The 26,184-nt window shown below is 44.7% G+C and overlaps 1 protein-coding gene across 1 annotated transcript in view; it reads right to left on the reverse strand.

Annotated features, from left to right (window-relative positions):
- Positions 1–26,184, reverse strand: part of LOC126145057 (farnesol dehydrogenase-like) — a 77,836-nt gene that overhangs the window by 42,407 nt on the left and 9,245 nt on the right. Inside the window, exon 2 of the mRNA XM_049915529.1 lies at positions 8,324–8,486. Within this exon, the coding sequence (XP_049771486.1) occupies positions 8,324–8,486 (163 nt within the window). The remainder of the gene's footprint in view (positions 1–8,323; positions 8,487–26,184) is intronic.

Consider the following 26,184-nt stretch of genomic DNA (forward strand, 5'->3'; position numbering starts at 1 on the left):
GTATATGAATGCTTCTAGTAAGAAACTACTTGTACATTTGACTGTCAGAATCCTCCAGTCTGATCAAAACATTATCTACCCTATCCCAGCGATTTCAAATATGTTCATCAGGCTTTTTTTAAAGTAAATTCATCTGGAAGAGTTGCAGAATAGATACAGTAATGAACAGCTATAGGTACTAGTACAGTGCGTACTGCAGCTTGGACAAAGCCAAGGATATTAAAGAAAATATATTCAGTGCATTCTCTAAAACATGACACATAAGAGATGTATATCCACTGACAACAATAAAAGCAAACAAAAGAATGAAGCACAAATTATTTGGATCATTAATAAACAAGGGAAAAAAGAAACTTAGTCATCCAAATGAAATTGAGAGCCACCAGAAAATAGCTCTGGCAGAAATGGACATATTTTCAAATCACTGGAAACCCAATTCATTCCTCCTAGTGGCTAAGAACACTGCACCCAGAAATAAGGAACCAAATGCAGATGGTTTAGATTTACATGTGCAGACATTGTATGCATCACTGACATGCACTAGTTGCCGAATTACAATTTCTAAGGAGATTACAGAAGTCATTAGGTCACTAAATTCTGCTGGCTATGGTAGCATTTCTAGCAGGATATCAATATCTTGTGCTTATTTCACAGGATTATTCTCAGGCTATCTTTGTATTCAGTCAGTGACTTCGTGCATATTTCCTGAAACAGTTCAATATTCCATAGTGATATCTATGAGACTGACAAATCACCACTCACTACAGATTCCTTCCAGTCTTTTTAGAAGTGTTTGACAAAGTGCGATATGATAGGATACCGACTTATTTAACGAAGCAGAATGTACTAACTGCCTCTCAATTTGGCTTTCTTAAAGGACCCTCTACACAGAAAGCAATTCAAGATCTCTCAAAGTACTAGCAGAAAACAAGAAAAATTATCCTGTTGGTTATTCTGTGACAATGCCAAAGCCTTTGCATGGATCACAAAATTCTACTCAGGAAACTGAATTGTTATGGCATTATAGTATCCCAATTGTGTGGATGCAATCATATCTCCATAACAAAAGCAGAGGATCTCAGTAAGAGACTGTTTTGGGCAAGAAAATAACCTCTCAGAAAAGAGGAACATAAGACATGGAGTGCCTCAAGACTTGGTACTGGGCTCACTAATTCTAACCTAGATATATGACCTTCCAGTGGCTTTAAAGGGTGGTTTGAAAACTAATATTTTCTAATAACTCAAACATACTAATGAAGGTTCCAAACTCAACCCTGGCGAAAGTTCATATAAAGTAATGACCTTTTAGCACCAGAAGCAGACATTAATGATCATATGCTGAATGACACACTATGTGTAAAATTCGTTGGGGGCAAGCTGAATAATAGAAAATTGAGTCATCACATAGACAAACTAATCAAGAAGCTCAGTTTTGTGTATTTATTCCCTTAGAAACACCCCTCACTGTGTTGACCTAAAGACTGGAGTGTTGGCTTTGTTTGTGTATTTTCACTCCCTGTTTCATGTAATTATTTTCTGAGGCAGTGCACCTAAGTGCAAAGTAAATGACCATAGATCTTGCACATGCCATTTTAAGAATCTTTGAATTGTTACATTCACTTCCCAATACATGTACACCTCAATGGTTTTGGCTCCTGATAATCTGTTTCAACTGAACTATGATATACACAGTCACAATACAAAACAAACATAACTTTCATGTAGTGTGTCTCTTCGTCCAGGGTTCAGAACGGAGTTATCTACCCTGGTGGTGAGATGTTTAATAAGTTTCTGTCTAACACAGCAAGAAACTGAGAATCCCTGAAAAAATTAAAAAGTACCTCATTAGCCACTCTAATATTATCTGAATAACTAGATTCATGGACTGAAAGGTTCCACTAGCCACAGGACAAGTAGCAAAGTGTGTTATAAAGACATTTCACAAGTAATAAGGTACTGTATAGGGGCTCAGTATTTACAGAAATGTCAAAAATAGTATTTTTTTAGAAAAGCCCTGGTAAACCTAATAAAATAAGTACTAAGCTACTACTAGCATATAAAAAGCAACTATTTAGTAAAACTGAGGAGGCAGCATCTTTTTTCAAACTATCAGCTATTGTACTAAGCTACTTGATTAAATTTAAATGGCGTAAGTGTTTTTGTATTGTTTTATGGTGTGAAAACAACCTTAGAAGATCAAGAGGTAAGGTAAGTTAAAAGCGACTATGTTTGGCCCAATAAATGGAAGGAAAGAAAGAAAAAGCTAAAAGCAAGTACTTTCCTTAGAGAAAGGTCCACAAAATATGCCACAAAGATAGCAGAATTCCTGAATCAAACATTGAATCTCCTTTGCTGTATTGCTACAATGTATAAAAAGTAAAATGCACCTGAAAGCCATGTGTCTTCACTAAAATGGCCAACAGCTCAGATGGCAAACATACAATGCAACACAAACCATTACAAAAAGGGTATTGGGTCAGGACATGGCACCCTATCAAAGGTTGATGACGATGAGCACAAAGTATTGAGGGATCACCACAGTCATGGCTAAAATGACTGTGCCCAATATGTAACCTAGTTTATATGATCTCATGATCAGAGGGCCAAGAGGTCGGCCAAGCCATTGGGAGAGGTTCAATTTCCTGTAGCTTGTTCCTTTGAAGAGCAGACCAGTGATGATGCCAAAGTGATACCATCTGCCAACAGATGGCAACACAGAGATCTGAAGGAATGGAAGAGCTAGTAAGCCGAGATAGCAGGACTGCAGCCTTGGCAGCAGTATCAGCAGCCCCATTTCCTTTCAGATTGACATGACCAGAAACCCACATGAACATCATGATGGCTCCCTCAACGGCAAGCAAGTGGAAGCTCTCTTGGACCCATTGCACTCAGGTATGGACTCTGTACACCCCATTGATGCTCTGCAATGCACTGAGAGAATCCGAGTATATGACAATTAAAAAGCCTGTGTTACCGGATACACTGGGTGGTCTGATAGAGGGAAGAGAGCTCCTTTGTAAAAATTGAGCAGTTTTCTGGAAGCCAATACTGAAAATATCCGGTACCCATGATGAAGGCATACCCAACACTATGGTCAGCCTTAGAGCCATCAGTGTACACAAAGGTATTATTAATGTGTGTGCGAAGGTCAAGAAATTTATAGTGATAGATCTGATCTAGAGTGGTGACCTTTGGAAGCAAATGAAGTTCAAGATGAACACAGGCCTTCTCATGAAGCAAAAGCAGAACCAATTGGGAATGTGGCAGGTAGCATGAAGTTCAGCTGATGGAGCAGTAGCTGAAAGCGAACTCCGGGAAGTAACAGGAGAAGGGTGCACCTCATACTAGCAGTAAAAGGAGTCACTGAAAAAGATGACATAGGATGGGTGGCCGGACATGGCAGACAAGCGGCATGCATATCCATTGGGGAGGACAGCACGCCAGTATGATAGTGCTAGTTCAGCATCATCTGCACAGATACTCTCAACTCTGCTATTGTAGAAGGTGCCAGTCACCAAATGTATTCCACGATGGTGGATTGTGTTAAGGTGGCACAATATGGACAGACATGCACAGGAATAAACAAAACACTGGTAGTCTAATTTCGAACAGACAAGGGATCAGTACAAATGGAGGAGGGTGGTCCTGTCCTGTCCTCTCTCCATGAGGTACTGATTAGGACACGGACACTGAGGGACCAGGCACAGCATGTTGCCAAGTAAGACATGTGGGACAACCAAGAAAATTTCCTATCAAGTGTGAGCCCCAAGAATTTTGTTGTTTCAGTGAACAGAAGAGCAACAAGCCCAAGATGTAAAGATGATGGAAGAATGCTATTGCACCACCAGAAATTCATACAAACAGTTTTGCAAGTAGGAAAGCAAAAGGTATTGTTTATGCTCCACAAGTAAAGATGATTGAGACATCACTTAAGATGCTGCTCAAGGCGACAAGTCCATGGGGAAATGCAATAAATCACAAAGTCGTCAACAAAAAGGGAGCTGGAGATGACTGGCAAGAATCAGTCCGTAATAGGGTTAATGTCTTAAGCAAAGAGGACAACACTCAGGTCATATCGTTGAGGCATGCCCATTCTCCTGAAAAAAAGTCCAACAAAGCTGAACCCACACGTATCTTGAAAATTCTGCCTTTTAAAATTCCTGAAGGAAATGTGACAGGTGGCCTCAGAAGCCCCATATGTGTAGAGTACAGAGGGTATCAGTCCTCCAGCAGTGTCATAGGCTTTCTCCTAATCAAAAATCCCAGCCGTATTTCTGCAGAAAATCATTAATAATACGGGTTGACAAACTGATGAGAGGGTCAACTGCCAAATGGTGCACTTGAAATCCACACTGCGCAGTGATTAGTAGAGTGCAAGACTCTAGACACCATGCCAGCTGGCTATGTATCATATGTTCCATCACCCTACAAACACAGCTGGTGAGAGAAACCAAGCAGTAGCTAGAAGGGACAGTGGCTTCATGGCAACATCTAGGAAATGTGCCAGCTTCTCAAATGTGATTGTACATATGAAGAAGAAAGTGCTTGCCCACAAGAGAAAGGTGCTGCAACATCTGAATGCGAACACTGTCTGGCCCAAGGTGGAAGATTGGGATGAAGTGAGTGTGGACAAGCTCCCTCACAGTGGAGGTGGCACATGATTCTGAGAGAAGAAGGATGTCATTCGAGCCTACTCTACTCGTTTCTGAGGGAGGAAGGTGGGGTGATAATGGGTGGAGCTTGAAATCCCGAAAAAATAGTGACCCAAGGTGTTGGAGATAGCAATAACCTCCACAGTGACATCATCTGTTACGGTCAGGTCAGATATCATTCCATGGACCCTCGTCCCAGAGAGGTGATGGAGGTTGCCCCAAAAGATGGAAGAGGGAGTGAACCTGTTAAAAGAACTAGTAAATGAAATCCACCAAGCTTTTTTGCTATCTGAAGAATGTGACAACCTGCACATGCAACTGTTTATAATGAACGCAGTTCATCACCACAGGATGGTGGTTAAAAATGGGGAGAGCACGTCTCTGTGCATGAATCGTTTTGTAGTGGGCCTCAGTCCAGTTCTTATTGCTCCATGTCCCAGTCCCCTGGGACACAGACTGATAAATAAAAAGTGTGAGGTAAGGAACATTCTGCAGTGGTAAGGTACTCTACCTGGTCATTACAACTGGGGAAACATTGTTTGTCAAAGGTCACCAAGGAAGAGAAAGCCTCCAGTCAGTCTTAGAAATCTGCCAATTGAGTTTACATGCAGGTGGGTTAGGAGGTAGCAAACTGATAGCACATGGGAAACGGCTGCTGGAGTATGTGTCAGAGAGAACAGACCACTCGAGATCATGAGCAAGCTGGACAGGGCAGAACGAGAGGGAATGGAAGTAGGTGTGGGTGAGGTCTGATAGGAACATGGGTGCTCCAGGGTTAAGGCAGATGAGGTTGAACTGATTGAGGGAACCTCTCTGACAGGTTCTGGAGGAGTCCCAAAGGGGATGGTAGGCGTTAAAGTCTCCAAGTAGCAGAAAGGGGTGTTGGATCTAACCAATAAGCTGGAATAAGTAAGTCCTGTTGACAACAAATGATGGAGGGATGTAGACGCTACAAAGAGAAAAAGTTAAACAAGGAAGAACAATGCAGAATGTAACAGCTTTCAGCTGTGGATTCAATGAGATGATTTGGCTATGGATATCATCCCGGGTGAGCAGCCCGACTTATCCATGAGATGGAATGCTGTCCTCTAAGGAGGTGGGGGGGGGGGGGGGGGGGGCGCTGGGAAGGTCAAAGCAGATTGGAAGGAAATCCGTGAGAGGTCAACACAGTCATGAGGACACAATTTTTATTTCTTCAAGGCAGAAAAAAAAACAAGGCACTGAAATTCCAAGAGCAGTCATAATGCCTCCTTGTTGGATCTAATTCCACGAACATCCCATTGGAGAAGAGTCATAATGTGGAATGGGGAGGAAGAAACAAATGAAGGACAGTCACCTCAGAGGCTGCCAAGTACCAGCTTTCAAAGACTCACTGCTACAGGTTGCAAAGGCTGGAGAATCCAGTTTCACTACATCTACAGAGATGTCATTATTCTCCCTGGGTTGGCCTGTAGATTCCAGGGCAGGAAAATGGTAGGCAGTGCGCACCAGTGAAAGAGTTCAGCTGGATGAGGATATCATGTGGTGACACTGTTGACAAGGATCTCAGAGTCAGGAAGGAGAAGATCATTTGCCTTTGTTTGATTTATTAGAGCCTTTAAGTTGGCAAAAGAAGAATCTGACATTTGTTGGCTGGAGGGATGTAAAAAGTCTTAATGGCAGTATTCCTTTTGTTCCTTTCAGCCTGCTGGTTGTGTAGCAGGTGATTTCACAGTTGAGGGCAAAGATTTGGTAGCTTGTTGTGCAGCAGTAGGAGGAGGCAGGGATGCTACCATGATACTGGATTAATTCACAACTGCAGTACTAAATCAGAGGTCACAAGTCTGCCTGACCATGTCCTTCATGGAGTGAGGCATAGCAAGAATGGAACTGTAAGTACCAGATGGTAAAAAACAGGGCATTCGAATAGCAAACATCTTGTGAGTGACAGGGTAGGTCCCTTGTCCCAGGTCTCCTGGATGGCCCACTGATCAAGAGACATGGGACACTGGAACAAGGCAGCATGCTCACCATTGCAATTGATACAGTGGGGAGGAGGAAGTGGGCAATTGCCCTTGTGAGCATGTCTACCACAAGTAACACATCTGGCCATGTTTTGCCAGGACATGTGAATGTGGTAACAACATTGACACTGGTAGTAGTGCATTGAGTTTCGAATGTATGGTCAGACTGTGATGACTTCATAGTCTCCTTTAAACTTCAATGGATGAACTACTTGATCAAATATGAGAGAAATAGTGTGTGTAGGCACTAAGTTTGGATCAACCTTTTTCATTGCCCAACAGACCACAGTGACACCTTGATCAGAGAGATAATTTTCGATTTCTCCCTCAGTCAGACTATCACACAGCCAAGTGTAAAGAACACCATGTGAAGAATTCAGTGTATGATGAACATCGACATAAACAGAATAGCTGGGGAGGCGTGAAGTTGTAACCAGTTAGTTGTTGGGCTTGAAAATCACAATTGGTCTCCAGAAGTAAAGTCCCATTTTGTAAGTGAAAGCAGGGTTTCACAGGGCCTGCAACTGCATCAACAACTTTCTGAATAATAAATGGGTTAACCATACCAAAGGACTGACCTTCAGTATTTGATACTACAAGGGAAGGATATGCAGCTAGGAGAGTCTTAACCTTTAGCCTTATTCTGTTTACGTTTAGCAGACAGACTGAGATGGTGATTAACTCATTGTGAAAGAATCCCCCCACCCACCTTAGGTGACTGTCCAGACTGTCACACCTACTGAACTCCAGACAGAGGGGCCAGTCACCTGCTACAAATGAAACGCATGAGCCAGTCTTCAGGAGGGCACAGGGAGGAAGAAAAAAAAAAAAAGAGATCTCAAATGCCAAAGCAGAGGAAGGGCAGGAGATGGAGAATGAAGAAAGAAAATATGCAGATGGACTTTTCCAATACTAGGCTACCTAAATTTCGGAATGCATTCCCAAAAACACACAAGACATGGAGTACAAAAATAATAGCACGAGGATAAACATGCAGCACATACAGGGAAGAGATGCTGCAAGTGCTGGGAGACCATCTTAGCCAGTAACAAACTCCCCAAAGATTGGTGAGCTCCTGACAGGCATAAGTGTGAATAGCATTAAGCAGCATAGTGAGAGTTTATTGCTAATATAATATACAGGTTAAGTTTCTACCATGTCTATCTTATTTTAATGTATGCCTTAACTTGGTCCACAACATTGAATATTCTTGTTTATAAGATCTATGGAACATGATGAATGAATGAATGGCGCACTTGCATATGTAACAATTAGTGCTAGACAGTTAAAGAAAGTCTATGCCTTCAAAGAACAGCTGAAGAGCAAAAGGTTGCATTTGTCATTACCAACCAAGGCAACAGTTTCTTTCAGAAATATCTGTAGCACCTCCAATACATTAAAATGTGTGTCACAAACCACAAATGAAGTTAGCTTACCTAAGATGTGGCCAGTAAAAGTATACTGAACTATGTGTTTCATAATTACTATCTTAATATGAAGCTAGCTAACATTTAAGACACTCACAGTTATTACAGCCAAGATTAATACCTTTACACACTTTCTCCCCACATCAACAGAATGCAAATTTAAAAATGCTTAAAACCCGTAGATCAAATTTTGTTAGACCTATGTGTAGATGTAAGTTTATGCACTGATGAACAATATTACCAGTAATGTCTGAATGACCTGCTACACCAGCGTTATTAATCAGGATATCAACACCTCCAACATTTTCATATATCCATTTGAATGCATTGACAATTTGCTCTTCATTCCTCACATCACAATGTACAGCATGCAGCTTGCCTGGAGCATCCTTCATTTCCAGTGCCTAAAAAAATAAATGAAAAATAAGAATAAAAATCAGAGGCTTGGTCAGTCAAAGTTTATAAACTTTGCATTTACATTGCAAGTATGCTGTCGGATATTTAATTGTAGTACAGAAAGGACTATCTTTTGATACGCAATGTCAATAGAGTATATATATATATTTAGATGAACATCCAAATTTTTGGAGATGGATAAACATTGTGAAAACTTACACAACTGCATCACAATGGTCCAAACTACAACTGTATCCACTCACACTGGGAATATCAATTTAGTGAAAAGATAAAATTTTCTTAACTTTGAATAGAGATTGTGTTTATATTAATTCTTACTCGTTATATCTTGAACAATAACATTAAGTTATTATATAGTTCTGTTTATTAGGCCTTTTAAAGCAGTTGTGTTTCTTATTTATCACGAAATATATCTGGAACTTTTACAGAGAATGAATAGTTAAATTGTCTTCAGTTTCAGCAATTGAGAAACTGAGTACTTGAATTTATTTAGGTTAATATTTTTCTTTTGAGCTATGAACTGCAACTTTAATATATTGAGGATATGCTACAGATATTTTGTGGGCAAACACTGCAGACAAAACTACCTTATACTGTTGCCACTACCCTACCACAAGACCATTTGCATACTTTTACAAGAAGAATCAATTATTCTGAATCATTGTGTGAGGGTAGCAGTGCATTTTTTGAATACCGAGTAAAAATAATCTCGGAAACTAATTTCTCAGCTATGCACTATTTCAAAAAGAATGCTGCTCATTCAGAGAACTGATTTGTTACAATGAATGTGATGTGCTTCCCACATCACACAAAAAATGAACCTGCATTATCAGCTCTAGTTGGAACCCAGTGGCCCATCTGCACAAAAAAAAATTAAGGCCCTAGATTACATCTAGAACTTGCTGGGACAGAACATTAATTACTCTGTAATTCTTCAAGCTTTCCCAGCGAGGCATCATCATCTTGATTATTCAGGTTTCTGCCAGTTATTTGCATCTTTCCTGCATGACATTTGAACTGCGCGACTTGCAGTCTTCTTCAGGTGCTGTCTGACACTGATTCCTGTGTGGAACAAGTCCAGTATTTATCCCTACATTGTGCTAGGCATTCCCTCTGCAGTCCACGCCGCATCTGGTGCTCTGTCCGTGGTTTGCACTGACCAATAGCAACAGCTGTAGCGTTTTCTTCTATCCGTGGCTATTCCAAACACTGTGCATCTACTTCATGGTTAATATCCATTGTCAGTATAGCAGAATTAAGTTGTGAATAGCTATAGCCGAATTAAGTTGTGAATGGCGTCAAAGCTGTGAATTAGGACGTCCTGTTACCGTGCTGTGTTGTGTTAGGCATTCTGCCCAAAGTTCTTGCCCTCAAGAGTGGCTGCAATGCTATTCTCAGGCCAACTGTGTTTAAACTCTCACTCAAGACTCTAAAGAGCATCCTCAGATACTGAGTCAGTTGTCTGAGGTGCCATTTCACGTATGTCCTTTTGTTACACGTACTGGGCTGTTATCTCTAATTCCATCCTTATAGTTGTCTCCCTTGGGGTTTGGATGTTGCCTGCATTGCATCTTCAGAAGATCGAGTGCTGCATTCCAAGCCAAGCTCAGTTGGAAACTGGTGTCCCAGTTAATGAGATTCTCTGCAACCTTAATCTCAATAGATTCTTTGATGACACTGTCCCAGTATCTCAATGTTTGTGTTAAAATCTTGGCATTGTACTTCATAGAATGAGTTCTAAACAATGCTCAGCAATCGTTGACTTGGTTGCCTGTCTCAATCTTGTGTGCCTTTGGTGCTCTTCACACCTGTTGTCAACGGTCCTGGTCATCTGGCCGATGTATGCCATACCATATTCACATGGTACATGGTAAACGCCAGGTTTCTGTTGATGCAGGTCATCCTTCACACTCCCTAGTAGAGGTTGATGGAACACTCTTAATGTTATGTTTGTGGAGAATTCTGCTGATTTTGGCAGGTATCATCCCCACATATGGCAAATGTGCAACCTTTCCCCCCATTTCTTCTTGTACCTTCTCAGGAGCCTCTTGTGGGGAAACAGGATGCAGCACCTTTTGAAGATCTTGAAATGGGTACCCATTTTTGTAGCACACAGATTGTAGATGTTCTATCTCCATCGCCAAATCATTTGGTGAACCAGTGTTCCGAGTCCACCATTTTTCTATGCCAGGTGGTGGCAACTGCTGGCTTGCAGGTACAAGTCGATGTGAGTGGGTTTGTTGTACACACCGTGACTGAAGGTACCATCTTCCTTCCTCCTAACTAGTACATCCAGGAAAGGGAGTACTCCTTGCTTCTCCAGTTCCATGGTGAATTTAATGTTAGGGTGGCTTGAGTTTAGGCGGTCCAAGAAAACATCGAGCTTTTCTCTCCTGTAGGGCCATATGACAAAGGTGTCATCCATGTATCTAAAGAAGCATTTCAGTTGATCTGGGGCTGATGTAAGTGTGTCTTCTTCAAATCATTCCATAAAGAGATTGGCCATCACTGCAGAGAGCAGGCTGCCCATTGCCACCCCTTCCGTTTGCTCATAGTACTGACCCCCATACAGGAAGTACATTGAAGTCAGTATGTGTCTGAATAGGTCCAGGAATGCACCATCAAACTTTTCTCCAACAAGCTCAAGTGAATCGTTCAAGGGTACGCAGGTGAACAGGGAGACCACGTCGAAACTGACCATAATGTCAGAGTCGGAGATCTATAGCTGCTTGAAATGTTCTATAAATCCTCTTGAGTTGCGAATGTGATGGGCACACTTCCCCACATATGGTGAGAGCATCTCCTTAAGGTGTTGAGCAGTGAGGTAGGTGGCTGCGTCAATACTGCTGACTATTGGACGCAGATGAACCCCTTCCTTGTGCACCTTAGGGAAGCCATAAAATCTGGGTGGTACTGGTGCTTTAGCCCTTAGCTGCAGGTAAAGTCTGAATTTCAACAGATTTGTCATCCCCTTGATTCAGCCCATTCCCACATATGAAGCACATTGTGACCTTGAAACATCAAGTCAACTGATAAATTTTTGCAGACGTATTTAAAAGGCAGTCCTGGAATCTAATCTACTCATACTGCCTGTAGAACAAAGAAAAAATGTGACTTAATGTGCCTTTGTGAGAATATGCATTTCTTCCAGCATGTACCATATTTACTCGAATTTAAGCTGCACTTTTTTCCGGTTTTTGTAATCCAAAAAACCGCCTGTGGCTTAGAATCGAGTGCAAAGCAAGCAGAAATTGTGAAAAATGTTGGTAGGTGTCGCCACAACGAACTGCCGTCGAATATATGTAGCGCTACACAGGCATGGTTTGTAGGCACAAAGATAAATACTGGCGCCAAAACCTATGCGTCAGTAAATAAATTTAAAAAAAAAAGGTGGAAGACGAGCTTTTTTCTCCGCCCCGAGTTTCGACCACTGCATTTTCATACATTATCCAATGAAGTAAATACAAACTCCGTACTGTTCATCTTCGAATGTAGCAGAATTTCAATGTACTACAAAAATCCGACTGGCAAGACTGTTTGGGATGTTTGTCAATATGGCCAACTCTACATTCTGAAATTTTTCCTACCTGTGACAAGAGATGGTTGCTAATAGGAACTTGTATGAATTGTTAGTCACATGCAGTATTCTCTTCACCATAAGAAGAATACGAATATAAACATTTTGCCATGTTTTCTTTCGTGTTTGCTGCTATCTCATTTAAATCCTGCCTGCCTAATAAACTACGAAACTAGTGTGAGGCAACAGCAAACGTGGAAGAATATACATATCGTGTCATGTTTATATTTGTATTAAGTGAGACAGTCACAAGTGAAGCACGGCAGCTGATTAGATTTTCAAATCTAAGATGACTAATTTCTGTGCAGAATTTGATGTACTAAAGAAGCGGCCGCAAAGATTTTCAAACGGAGAAAAACTTTCGCCTAACTCTCATTCAATACATGTTCTATCATACACTGTCTATTATTTGGTTCTTGTTGATCATTATCAAAGAAAGCAGCAGTGTAAGTAACAACAAATAGTAGTCCCTTGCCACTGTTTCGCTAATTAGACGATTCCTCTCTTTTTTTTATTGTTAGTGGCAGTAGCGCGCACAAAAGCAAGCAAGCCATGCTGCGAGCGGCGACAGACCGTAAACACGCACTATCAGAATGCGACAAACAATGCATGACACAGTACAGTAATGCATTTTCATCTTAGAGTGACGTAAACACCTATAACAAAGAATACGGCACTTATCAGATCGAAGCAAAATAAGCAATAGATTCAAACCAGACTAATCACGTGAAAAAGGAAGGGTACCCATATAAATACGGACGGAGTGCCTGACACACAGCAATGGCTACCTGGTAAAGCTTAACTGCTAAGCTTACGACTCTAACCAAACTACTACAGCTGTATCGTCATTCATTCAACCTAAATTGTGTCTCATATTACAATGGAGCAACTTTGATTCGATTTGGAGGTGCGGCCTAAAACTTCTCTCTCCTCTTGAATTTCGAGTCTCAAATTTCAGGTGCCGCTTAGATTAGGGATTTTTTTTTCCTTTATTTCGAGTCATTTTTCAGGTGCGGGTTAGATTCGAGTAAATACGGTACACATCTGTCGATATGGAATGATTTCATCATCTGCATACTTTTCTTATAAATTTTTAACACAGTAGGGCTCACTCACTCAGGTATGCCATAGTGGATTTTATTTATCTTGCTGCAGAAAATCTATTTTTCTACTGTGGTCTGATATTAATTAACATGTTGAAAGACATTATGGCCCAAAAGCTCACTTTCTCATATATAGCCTAATACTTTTAGAGTTAAAATTTATGTACTGCTAACCTCATGATGACATAGAAATTGTAGGGGTTACGTAGTGTTGAAAGTAGTTGCCTCCTACTCTTTTGGACTTAACCCAACATGGTAATCTTTTTGGAAGGTCCTCATGTGTAGTATCAGAAGCTGCCGTAGAAACTGCACAATGTTTCAACAGGCAGGTGCTTGTAATCTCCAGGTGAGACAGTTAGGAGTTGCAGTGACTGCTAATCTCCCAACAACACCAATAAAGGTAAAGAGCAGCTGCCTTACTGGTGCAGGTTCCAGAACAGAACCTATCACTAAGCTCTGGGACCCTTCAGGCAATAGTTGTCTCCTTAATAGCACCTCTGGTCAAAATTATCTAATTTTATACTTCAATATCTGCTTGTATACTGCAAAAAAATGGAGACTTCATGCTGGAACATCAACAATGTAAGGAAAAGATAGATTGCTACTCACTGTAAATATGATGAGTTAAGAATGTGTGTGTGTTTCCTTTGCTGATTAAGGCTTTCGCTGAAAGCTAGTGTGTAAGTGTTATTTCATTGCACCTGTCTGCAACTCAACATGCTATCTTTACAGTGGGTAGCAACCGACACACATCAAAACAAGTTTCGCATCACCCTGGTTCCCAGAACTCCTGAAGACAGACGTTGACTGTGGATATTGTGTCACAGACAGTCCCTTTGACTGTATAGAGATGTCACTAAAACCACCCAGAGACGTAAACAATCATGCATGAGCAGTGCCTATTAGAGGGGGTCCGTCAGTCAATCAGTTCCAGACATCCCGCCTGGAAGGAGGTAAACGGCTCGTGTTAAATGTAGTTCAACTGTGCCTAGACAGTCAATACCATGGTTCAATCATGCCCACACTGTTACTTTGTGCAAGGAAGGGGTCTCAACAGGGGAAATGTCCAGGTGTCTCAGAGTGAACTAAAGCAATGTTGTTCAGATGTGGAGGAGATACAGAGAGACAGGAACTGTCGATGACATGCCTCACTCAGGCTGCCCAAGGGCTCCTACTGCTGTGGATGACCACTCGGTCATAGCTCAGAGGAACCCTGACAGCAACACCACCATGTTCAATAATGCTTTTCAAGCAGCCACAGGATGTCGTGTTATGACTCAAACCGTGCGCAATAGACTGAATGATGTGCAACTTCACTCCAGATGTCCAAGGTGAGGTCCTCCTTTGCAACTACGACACCATGCAGCGCAGTACAAATGGGTCCAACAACATGCCAAAAGTACTGCTCAGGGTTGGCATCATATTCTCTTCACCGATGAGTGTTGCATATGCCTTCAACCAGACAATTGTCGGAGACATGTTTGGAGGCAACACAGTCAGGCTGAATGCCTTAGACACAGTCCAGCAAAATAGAGGTTCCTACTGGTTTGGGATGGCATTATGTGGGGCCAACTTACACTGCTGGTGGTCATGGAATGCACTGTAATGGCTGTACGATACGTGAATGCCATCCTCCAACTGATAGCGCAATCATTATCGGCAGCATGTTGGCAAGCCATTCGTCTTCATGGATGACAATTTGCACCCCCATCATGCACATCTTGCAGATGTGCTTCCTTCAGGATAATGACAACATTCAACTGGAGTGGCTAGAATGTTCTCCAGACATGAACTCTATTGAACATGCCTGGGATAGATTGAAAAGTGCTGTTTATGGACGATGTGACCCACCAACCACTCTGAGGGATCTACGCTGAATCGCCAATGAGGAATGGGACACTGGACCAACAGTGCCTTGATGAACTTGGGGATAGTATGCCACGACGAATACAGCCATGCATCAATGCAAGAGCACGTGCTACTGGGTATTAGAGGTACTGCTGTGTACAGCAATCTGGACCACCACCTCTGAAGGTTTCGCTATATGATGGAACAACATTCAATGTGTTGTTTTCATGAGCAATAAAAACGGTGGAAATGATGTTTATGTTGATCTCTATTCCAATTTTCTGTACAGGTTTCAGAACTCTCAGAACTAAGGTGATGCAAAACTTTTTGTGGTGTGTGTATTTATTCCTTACTTTGTTGATAGTATACTTCACTACTTTTGCTTTAATTATCGACAGAACAGTCAATATTCCCAGACAGGGTGTAGGGTATTACTGCACAAAAATAGCTTCAAACATTGCCACAGATATGTTCTTTGATAACATAATTATCACTGGAGCATAAGAGAAATAATTATAGCAATGGAGACTATGATATGCTGTGTACATCAACCCAACCCTTACATTACTTATCTCAGTGTTTATTTCTTCCAATCAAATTAAACTAAAAACAAAGATGATGTGACTTACCAAAAGAAAGTGCTGGCAGGTCGATAGACACACAAACATACACACAAAATTCTAGCTTTCGCAACCAGCAGCTGCTTCGTCAGGAAAGAGGGAAAGACGAAAGGATGTGGGTTTTAAGGGAGAGGGTAAGGAGTCATTCCAATCCCGGGAGCGGAAAGACTTACCTTAGGGGGAAAAAAGGACGGGTACACACACACACACACACACACACATTCAAAGGCAAAGAGTTTGGGCAGAGATGTTAGTCGAGGCGGAAGTGCAGAGGCAAAGATGTTGTTGAATGACAGGTGAGGTATGAGTGGCGGCAACTTTAAATTAGCAGAGATTGAGGCCTGGTGGATAACGGGAAGAGAGGATATATTGAAGGGCAAGTTCCCATCTCCGGAGTTCGGATAGGTTGGTGTTAGTGGGAAGTATCCAGATAACCCGGACGGCGTAACACTGTGCCAAGATGTGCTGGCCGTGCACCATGGCATGTTTAGCCACAGGGTGATCCTCATTACCAACAAACACTGTCTGCCTGTGTCCATTCATGCGAATGGACAGTTTGTTGCTGGTCATTCCCACATAGAATGCGTCACAGTGTAGGCAGGTCAGTTGGTAAATCACGTGGATGCTGTCACACGTGGCTCTGCCTTTGATCGTGTACACCTTCCAGGTTACAGGACTGGAGTAGGTGGTGTTGGGAGGGTGCATGGGACAGGTTTTACACCGGGGGCGGTTACAAGGGTAGGAGCCAGAGGGTAGGGAAGGTGGTTTGGGGATTTCATAGGGATGAACTAAGAGGTTACGAAGGTTAGGTGGACGGCGGAAAGACACTCTTGGTGGAGTGGGGAGGATTTCATGAAGGATCGATCTCATTTCAGGGCAGGATTTGAGGAAGTCTTATCCCTGCTGGAGAGCCACATTCAGAGTCTGATCCAGTCCCGGAAAGTATCCTGTCACAAATGGGGCACCTTTGTGGTTCTTCTGTGGGAGGTTCTGGGTTTGAGGAGGGGTGAGGAAGTGGCTCTGGTTATTTGCTTACTGCTCAAAGCAAAATTGCAGTATCGCTATCTTCACCACACTCATCTAAAAATTACATGGCCATAACACTATCGCCGAACAGTCTATTTTGGAGGTTGTGGAGGAGGAGGAGGAGGAGGAGGACGAGATTAATGCAATTTCCCATCGACAATGAGGTCATCAGAAATGGAGCACAAGTACAGATTTGGGAAGGATGGGGAATGGAATCTGCGGTGTATTTTCACAGGAACAATGTCAGCATTTCCCTGAAATTATTTAGGGAAATCACGGAAAACCGCAATAGGGATGGCTGGACTCGTGTTTGGTTGGTTGGTTTGGGGGATGAAAGGGACCAGACTGCTACATACAAAGAACACCCACAGAGAATAAAAACGAGGAACAGAATAGATCACAGACGATACAGAACAAGAGAAACTGAGACAAAGACAAGACAAAACGAACTAAAACCACACAGAGTGTGACAGTGGTTGGCCGACCATAGAAATAAAAAAGGAAAAGCCAACCACTTAGAAACACATTAAAAGATCAGTTTAAAATCATAGGCAAAAGGCCAGAATCAACACAAAACAATAAAATAAAACAAACACTCAGATTAAAGAATAAAAACTCCCTGCCCTAATAAAACGTAAAACTAAGGCAGCCATAACAGGGTCATCAGATAAAACGGCAGGGAGCGTATCAGGCAGCGCAAATGTCTGCCTGACCACAGCTAAAAGGGGGCAGGCCAACAAAATGTGGGCCACCGTCAAAGCTGCCCCGCAGCGACATACAGGAGGGTCCTCCCGGCGCAGTAAATAACTGTGTGTTAGCCAGGAGTGGCCAATGCGGAGCCGACAAAGGACAACTGAGTCCCTGCGGTTGGCTCGCATGGAGGACCGCCACACAGTCGTCGTCTCCTTAATGGCACGGAGTTTATTGGGTGTAATCCGATCGCGCCATTCAGCGTCCCAAAGCGCAAAAACTTTTCGGCGGAGGACTGCCCGCAAATCAGCCTCTGGGGGGCCAACATCCAGAGATGGTTTACTCGAGGCCTCTTTCGCCAGGCGGTCAACATGTTCATTGCCCGGGATACCGACATGACCGGGGGTCCACACAAAGACCACAGAGCGGCCGCAACGCGCAAGAGTATGCAGGGACTCATAGATAGCCATCACCAGACGAGAACGAGGAAAACACTGGTCGAGAGCTCGTAAACCGCTCAGGGAATCGCTACAGATAACGAAGGACTCACCTGAGCAGGAGCGGATATACTCTAGGGCTCGAAAGATGGCGACTAGCTCAGCAGTGTAAACGCTGCAACCAGCCGCCAAGGACCGTTGTTCGGAATGGCCCCCTAGAGTTAGCGCATACCCGACACGACCAGCAACCATCGAACCGTCGGTGTAAACAGTTCCAGAGCCCTGATACGTGGCCAGGATGGAATAAAAGCGGCGGCGGAAGGCCTCTGGAGGGACCGAGTCCTTCGAGCCATGTGCCAAGTCGAGCCGAAGGCAAGGGCGAGGAACACACCACGGGGGTGTACGCAGAGGCGCCCGGAAAGGAGGTGGAACAGGGAAAACCCAAGCCTGCAGAGAAGCTCCTTGACACGTACGGCGATCGGACAACCCGACCGGGGCCGACAGTCTGGTAGATGGACGACTGACTGCGGGAAAAGGACACGATAATTTGGATGCCCGGGCAAGCTTAGAACATGGGCAGCATAAGCGGCCAGCAAACGTCGGCGCCGGAACCGCAGTGGAGGTACACCTGCCTCCACTAGTACGCTGTCCACAGGGCTGGTGCGGAAAGCACCAGTGGCAAGGCGTATCCCGCTGTGGAGAATTGGGTCCAGCACCCGTAACGCAGATGGGGATGCTGAGCCATAAGCCAGGCTCCCATAATCCAGACGGGACTGGATTAACGCCTGGTAGAGCCACAACAGGGTAGAGCGGTCGGCGCCCCAGCGGGTGTGGCTCAAACATCTCAGAGCGTTGAGATGCCGCCAACACGCCTGTTTAAGCTGCCGGATATGAGGCAGCCAAGTCAACCGGACATCGAAAACCACCCCCAAAAACCTGTGGGTCTCCACCACAGCAAGGAGTTCGTCGGCAAGATAAAGCCGCGGCTCAGGATGGACTGTTCGGCGCCAGCAGAAATGCATAACACGGGTCTTGGCTGCCGAAAACTGAAACCCATGCGCTACAGCCCAAGACTGCGCCTTACGGATAGCGCCCTGTAGCTGACGTTCAACAGTTACAATGCCAGTAGAGCTGTAATAAAGGCAGAAGTCGTCAGCATACAGGGAAGCAGAGACAGAGGTTCCCACGGCCGCAGCGAGCCCGTTAATGGCTATTAAAAACAGGCAGACACTTAAAACAGAACCCTGTGGCACACCGTTCTCCTGGACGTGGGTGGAACTATAGGAGGCTGAGACTTGCACGCGGAAGGTATGATACGACAGGAAATTGCGGATAAAGAGCGGCAGAGGGCCCCGAAGACCCCATCCATGAAGCGTAGAAAGGATTTGATGACGCCATGTCGTATCGTACGCCTTCCGCATGTCGAAAAAGACAGCGATCAGGTGCTGACAGCGGGCAAAGGCAGTACGGATGGCCGACTCCAGGCTCACCAGATTGTCGGCGGCGGAGCGGCCTTTCCGGAACCCACCCTGAGACGGAGCCAGAAGGCCCCGAGACTCCAGTACCCAATTCAAGTGCCGGCTCACCATCCGTTCGAGAAGCTTACAAAGAACGTTTGTGAGGCTAATGGGGCGGTAGCTGTCCACCTCCAGAGGGGTCTTTCCAGGTTTCAAAAAGGGGATGACAAGGCCTTCCCGCCATTGCGACGGAAACACCCCCTCGACCCAAAGACGGTTGTAAAGATCGAGAAGGCGCCGCTGGCAGTCCACTGAAAGGTGTTTCAGCATCTGACAGTGGATGCCATCTGGCCCATGAGCGGTATCAGGGCAAGCAGCTAGGGCACTGCGAAATTCCCACTCACTGAATGGAGCATTGTAAGATTCTGGGTGGTTGGTGCGAAACGAAAGGCTCCGACGTTCCATCCGCTCTTTAATGGAGCAAAATGCTCTGCTAAGCGATTGGCAATGACGTCGGAGTCAGTACAGACTGCTCCATTCAGTGAGAGCGCAGGGAAGCTGGCAGGGGCCCGATAGCCGTAGACGCGTCGAATCTTGGCCCAGACCTGCGAAGGAGTGACATGCAGGCCAATGGTGGACACATACCGCTCCCAGCACTCCTCCTTGCCTTGGCGGATAAGGAGGCGGGCCCGCGCACGCAGCCGTTTGAAGGCGATAAGGTGGTCTAAGGAGGGATGTCGCTTGTGACGCTGGAGCGCCCGCCGGCGATCTTTAATCGCTTCAGCGATCTCAGGCGACCACCAAGGCACAGCCTTCCGCCGAGGGGACCCAGAAGATCGGGGAATGGCAGATTCGGCGGCAGTAACGATGCCGGTGGTGACCGATTCAACCACCGCATCAATGTCGTCATTAGAGAGAGACTCAAGAGCGGCAGTGGAGGAGAACAAGTCCCAGTCAGCCTTATTCATAGCCCATCTGCTAGGGCGCCCAGAAGAGTGACGCTGTGGTAGTGACAGAAAGATCGGAAAGTGGTCACTACCACACAGGTCGTCATGCACACTCCATTGGACAGACGGTAAGAGGCTAGGGCTACAGATAGAAAGGTCAATGGCGGAGTATGTGCCATGCGCCACACTGAAGTGTGTGAAGGCACCATCATTTAAAATCGAGAGATCGAGCTGCGACAATAAATGCTCAACGATGGCGCCTCGACCTGTTGCCACTGTCCTACCCCACAGAGGGTTATGGGCGTTGAAGTCGCCCAATAGCAAGAAAGGCGGCGGCAATTGGGCTATCAGCGCAGCCAGGACATGCTGCGAGACATCACCATCCGGTGGACATGCTGCAGACGGTAACAGCCTGTGGCATCCACACCCGAACAGCGACAGCCTCTAAAGGTGTTTAGAGAGGGACAGACTCGCTGTGCAGAGTGTGAAGGACATAGAGGCAGACGCCACCCGACACCCTTTCATATGCTGCCCGGTTCTTATAATAACCCCGATAGCCACGGAGGGCGGGGGTTCGCATTGCTGGAAACCAAGTTTCCTGAAGAGCAATGCAGAAGAAAGGGTGAAGGCTGATAAGTTGTTGGAGCTCAGCTAGATGGTGGAAAAAACCGCCGCAGTTCCACTGGAGGATGATATTGTCCATGGCTGAGAAAGGCGTGAAAGGACTGGGAAGGCAATTTACGCCGCTTGTTCAATCACTGCCACCGATTCAGTACCCGTACGAGAGGCATCCGTGGCGTCTGAGGGACCAGCGAGATCAAGGTCCTCAGCGGACGCTAGAATCTCGACTTCAGCCTCAGACGCAGAGCGCGAAAGGTGCGGTGGGGTTGGTGCCACCGCAAGTTCTTTGGCCTTAGAGGTCTTTCTCTTGGACTTCTCTCGCTGAACCTTGGGTTGCACCGGCTGGGAAGGCTTCACCGATTCAGTCTCCGGGACAGAGGAGGATCGTGAAGCCCTACGCCTGGCCGCTGGTGAGGACTTATGCCACTGGCGGCCGTCATCCTTCCCGCTGGTGGAACCCTGGGAAGGGAGGGTCCCAAGGGAACTCTTACGGGCGAGAGTAGCCGAAGTAGTTAGACGCTTCTCCGGCTGAGAAGTGGGGACGGACGTCCCCGACAGGTTGGAGGAGGTTGCTCCTGAGGTAGGTGGTGCAGGAGCAACCGGTTGGGTAGAGCCCCCCACGGGCAAGGGGGCAGGAGGAGTCTTACTGCTTATCGAGCTGGCTGGAAGTCTCAAAACTGATGGGGCTAGCACAGTTGTCGTAGCAGCTGCATAAGAAGATGTCATTCTCACAGGATGGAGTCTGTCATATTTCCTTTTGGCCTCAGTATAGGTCAGCCGGTCCAGGGTCTTATATTCCATGATTTTGCGCTCTTTCTGAAAGACATTGCAGTCAGGCGAGCAAGGTGAATGGTGCTCCCCGCAGTTGACACAGATGGGAGGCGGGGCACATGGAGTATCGGGATGAGACGGGCGTCCGCAATCTCGACATGTGAGGCTGGAAGCGCAGCGGGAAGACATATGGCCGAACTTCCAGCACTTGAAGCACCGCATCAGGGGAGGGATATAGGGCCTGACGTCACATCGGTAGACCATCACCTTGACCTTTTCCGGTAACGTATCACCCTCGAAGGCCAAGATGAAGGCACCGGTAGCTATTTGATTTTCCTTCGGACCCCGATGAACGCGCCGGACGAAATGTACACCCCTGCGCTCTAAGTTGGCGCGCAGCTCGTCGTCAGACTGCAAAAGAAGGTCCTTATGGTAAATAACTCCCTGAACCATATTTAAACTCTTATGCGGCGTGATCGTAACAGCAACATCCCCAACTTGTCACAAGCAAGCAACCGTCGTGACTGGGCAGAGGATGCCGTTTGGATCAGGACCGATCCAGAGCGCATTTTTGACAAGCCCTCCACCTCCCCAAACTTGTCCTCTAAATGCTCGACGAAGAACTGAGGCTTTGTGGAGAGAAAAGACTCCCCATCAGCTCTCGTACAAACTAAGAATCGGGGCGAATAACTTACCTCCATCCTGAGACTTACGCTCCTCCCACGGCGTGGCCAGAGAGGGGAACGTTTTCGGATTGTACTTTTCAGCATTAAATTGAGCCCGAGAACGCTTAGAGACTGCTGGCGGCTGGCCGCCAGCGAGAGATGATGTACCACGCTTCATTGCGGGTCATCCGCCCTGATGCCACCTACTCCGACCAAGGGCCCTCCCCACAGGCGCCACCCAGCCGCAGCAATAGCCACCTGGCAGGATGTCCATTGCCGGGAGTCCTGATGCCCCAGGGAGACGGGCATCTACTCCTTGGCATACGTGGGGAGTTAACGGCGCAGGCATCAGTAGAGCGATCCCTGTGTTGTCAGGGGGCTACAACCAAGAAGGTACATGGCGGCCCCACCACAACGGACTGGCTACCGTGCTGGATCTTAGGTGCAAAACTGTCCAAGGTCGTCGTCGCAGTTAAAAGAAACACTGCAGAGTGCAGCGTGGGAATCGCACCCAGGGACGTATCCTCGCCCAAGAGATGGAAAACGAGCGGGACACCACTGCAACGACGAAAAAGCCGGCTAAAGGTCTCAATGCACGACGGATACAGTGCACCACGTAAGGCGCCCTTCCCCAATTGGCTCGCTCTTCGGAATAATTTAGAAAGATGGAGGTCAAACCCGAGAGGGGACCATCACATAAGGCCGAAACATTTGAGACTCCTTTTAGTCGCCTCTTACGACAGGCAGGAATACCGCGGGCCTATTCTAACCCCCGAACCCGCAGGGGGGGGACTCGTGTTTGAACTATCGTCCTCCTGAATGCGAGTGTTGTGTGCTAAGCACTGTGCCACCTCACTCGATAGTCTATTGTGCAGGGCACAAGCTCTCCACATGGACACACTTGCATATTCAGTATAATGCTCTACTGACCACGTCAGCCTCAGCCTAGGGTACAGCGAATGCAGGACACAGTGACCGATGCCCAGTGACCAGTTTTCGTCCACTGAGCAGGGCGAGTTCATTCGTTTGTTCGGTATGGGAGGCCGAGTGTTTTCCAACTTTCGGCTGGTCAGCGATGGAAGAATGGAGATGCGCAGCGCGCACCCTGCAATCTTTCTCAAACGATTTCACAGAAACTATTCAGTAAAAGAATTTCAATTTTGCTTTACTTATAGCTGTATGTCAGGTTCATGATGATGCGACTATCATTTTGTTAATGGTCAACGTTAGTGTGATATTTGCGTGCAAGACACTTCGCTAAATTCGGAAAAGTGTGCAACGAAAAATAGAGGTCGCTAGAATTTTGCGTTTGGTGCATATTACATGATATACTGTTGTGTATGAAATTTAGGTAACTTATGGAATTTTTCTTTAGACATGACATCTGTCACCAATCTCGAGAAAACTGATTGGATGTAGCACACTCATTTGCGATCGCACCGCGCCAGCAATAAAGCCAGAGTGAAATATCCGTAATATTCCTCATATTTCATAAACGGTTTCAGATATCGAAATGATATTTTGGCAATCGATAGCACGCAAATAGGGTATTCCACTATATCGTTATTATGCAAAGCTCCATTATTCCAGTAGCTACAGACCTTTTCGGTGAAAGAATGTAATTTTTAAGGGCTATCGATAGCTGGTGAAACGAGAAATGCTATGGGTTCTGGAACAACATACGGGAATACATTATACGTTTTTTGTACCGAGGATGTACTTTTTCATAAGCTACTGACTTTACTTTCTCTCAGTTCCTCACGTAATAAACTTAATAAAGCACTGCTTCAGAATTTTCTCGCAATTGTGTCTACACAGACCGATTTCACTTTTGCCAGCATTCTCAAAAATTTTAGAAAAAGTAATGTACAGGCAGCTTGTCAACCATCTGACCACAAATAACATATTATCAAGAACACAGTTTGGATTTCTGAAAGGTTCTGATATCGAGAAGGCTATTTACACCTACAGTTAAAATGTACTTAATTTATTAAATAACAAATTACGAGCAGCAGGTATTTTCTGTGATTTGTCAAAGGCATTTGATTGTGTCAACCACAACATCTTTTTAAATAAATTAGAATTCTATGGTTTCACGGGCAGTGCTGCAAAATCGTTCAATTCAGACCTCGCTAACAGGAAACAAGATGTGTCAGTGCAAGGGACTAGTGAATTAAGTCATCAGTCATCATCATAATGGGAAGAACTTACATGTGGTGCCCCACAAGGATCCATCTAAGGGCCATTGTTTTTTCTTGTGTACATTAATGATTTCTCATCAGTTACACTGCCAGAAGCAGAGTTCGTTTTGTTTGCAGATGACACAAGTGTTGCAATAAATAGTATGTCTAGTGTAGTTCTATAAAGATCTGCTAATGATATTTTAATGGATATTAATAAATGGTTTAAAACCAACTCACTGACATTAAACTTCGAAAAGAGTCACTATATGCAATTCAGAACCTGTAAAAGGTTTTCACCCAGCATACGCATAAAGTATAAAGGAGAGCAGATAAAAGAGGTTGACAGTCTTAAATTCCTGGGATTACAACTTGATAATGAAGTCAGTTGGGAGGAGCACACCATAGAACTGCAGAAACGCCTTAACATCTGTATTTGCAATTTGTTAGCAGACATAGGCGACATAAAAATGAAAAAGGTTGCATACTTTGCCTACTTTCATTCCATAATGTCATATGTTATAATATTTTGGGGAAACTCTTCAAGTCAAACAAATATTTTCAGAGTCCAAAAGCGTGTAATACGTATTATTTGTGGAGTAAATTCACAGACTTCCTTCAAAAACCTCTTCAAATAACTGGGTATACTAACTTCTGCCTCTCAGTATATTTACTCCTTAATGAAATTTGTCCTAAATAATATATCTCTTTCCAACAAACAGCTCAGTTCATGCATGCAATACCAGGAACAAAAATAATCTGCACAAGGACTTAAAAGCACTTATTTTAGTTCAAAATGGGGTCCACTACTCAGGAACACTCATCTTCAATAATTTGCCAGCAAACAAAAAATTTAGTTACAAATAAAGATCAGTTTAAAAGGAGCCTGAAAGACTTACTAGTGGCCAACTTCTACTCCATTGACGAATTTTTTAATAGAAACAAATGATGTATTGTATATACTCATACTACTAGTATTGTTATTTCAGCTAAGAAAAAAAAAGACATTTTCCACATCCACGAAGATCTCCTGAACACGGATCTATGGAACGAAAAACTAATCTAATCTAACGACATGTTAGAGAGGTGAGACAACATAAAATCCGCTGTGTTTTGGCAGAACAAGCAAATTTTGACATTGCAACCAGACAAATGTTTAGGTCTTACTCAAAATTCGCCACTCACGACGCTTCTCTCAAAGTTACAAATGGTTAATAGGGCAGGGGAAAATCTCAGCATTTTCGGCGGAATTCTTTTTAGATGCTAACGAAAGCAGAGGCCACGGCATTTTGCGCGCACTATACCATAGGGGAACATAAGGTGCGTACAGTAATCCGTGCACAAACCTCAGCACGTCCTGCCAGCTTTACTTCTGCCAATACTTCTCTTCTTTCCTAACTTCACAGAAGCTCTCCCGCATGCTTACCAGATTAATTCTCATGGAAAAAACAATCAGTCACACTCCAGAGAAGTGTGCAATCTTGACATTAAAACTGTGTGCCAGACCGGAAGTGGAGCTTAGAAGATTACTTCTCAAGGGTAATGCTCTACTGATTGAATCATCCAACCCTCAGCTTTGTTGACTGACATTAAGCTGACTAAAACCGCAACACCTGCCAGATCGCTTTTATTCACATCAAGTCAGATGCATGCTAGACCACTGCCATGTACCTGCCACGCCACTTGGTGAATCACTTGGCACGCCACATCAATGGGTGCCCTGACAACAACATGTCCTGTTAC

This window comes from Schistocerca cancellata, chromosome 2 (assembly GCF_023864275.1).
Source record: "Schistocerca cancellata isolate TAMUIC-IGC-003103 chromosome 2, iqSchCanc2.1, whole genome shotgun sequence".
In the NCBI taxonomy this organism is placed as follows: Eukaryota; Metazoa; Arthropoda; class Insecta; order Orthoptera; family Acrididae; genus Schistocerca; species Schistocerca cancellata.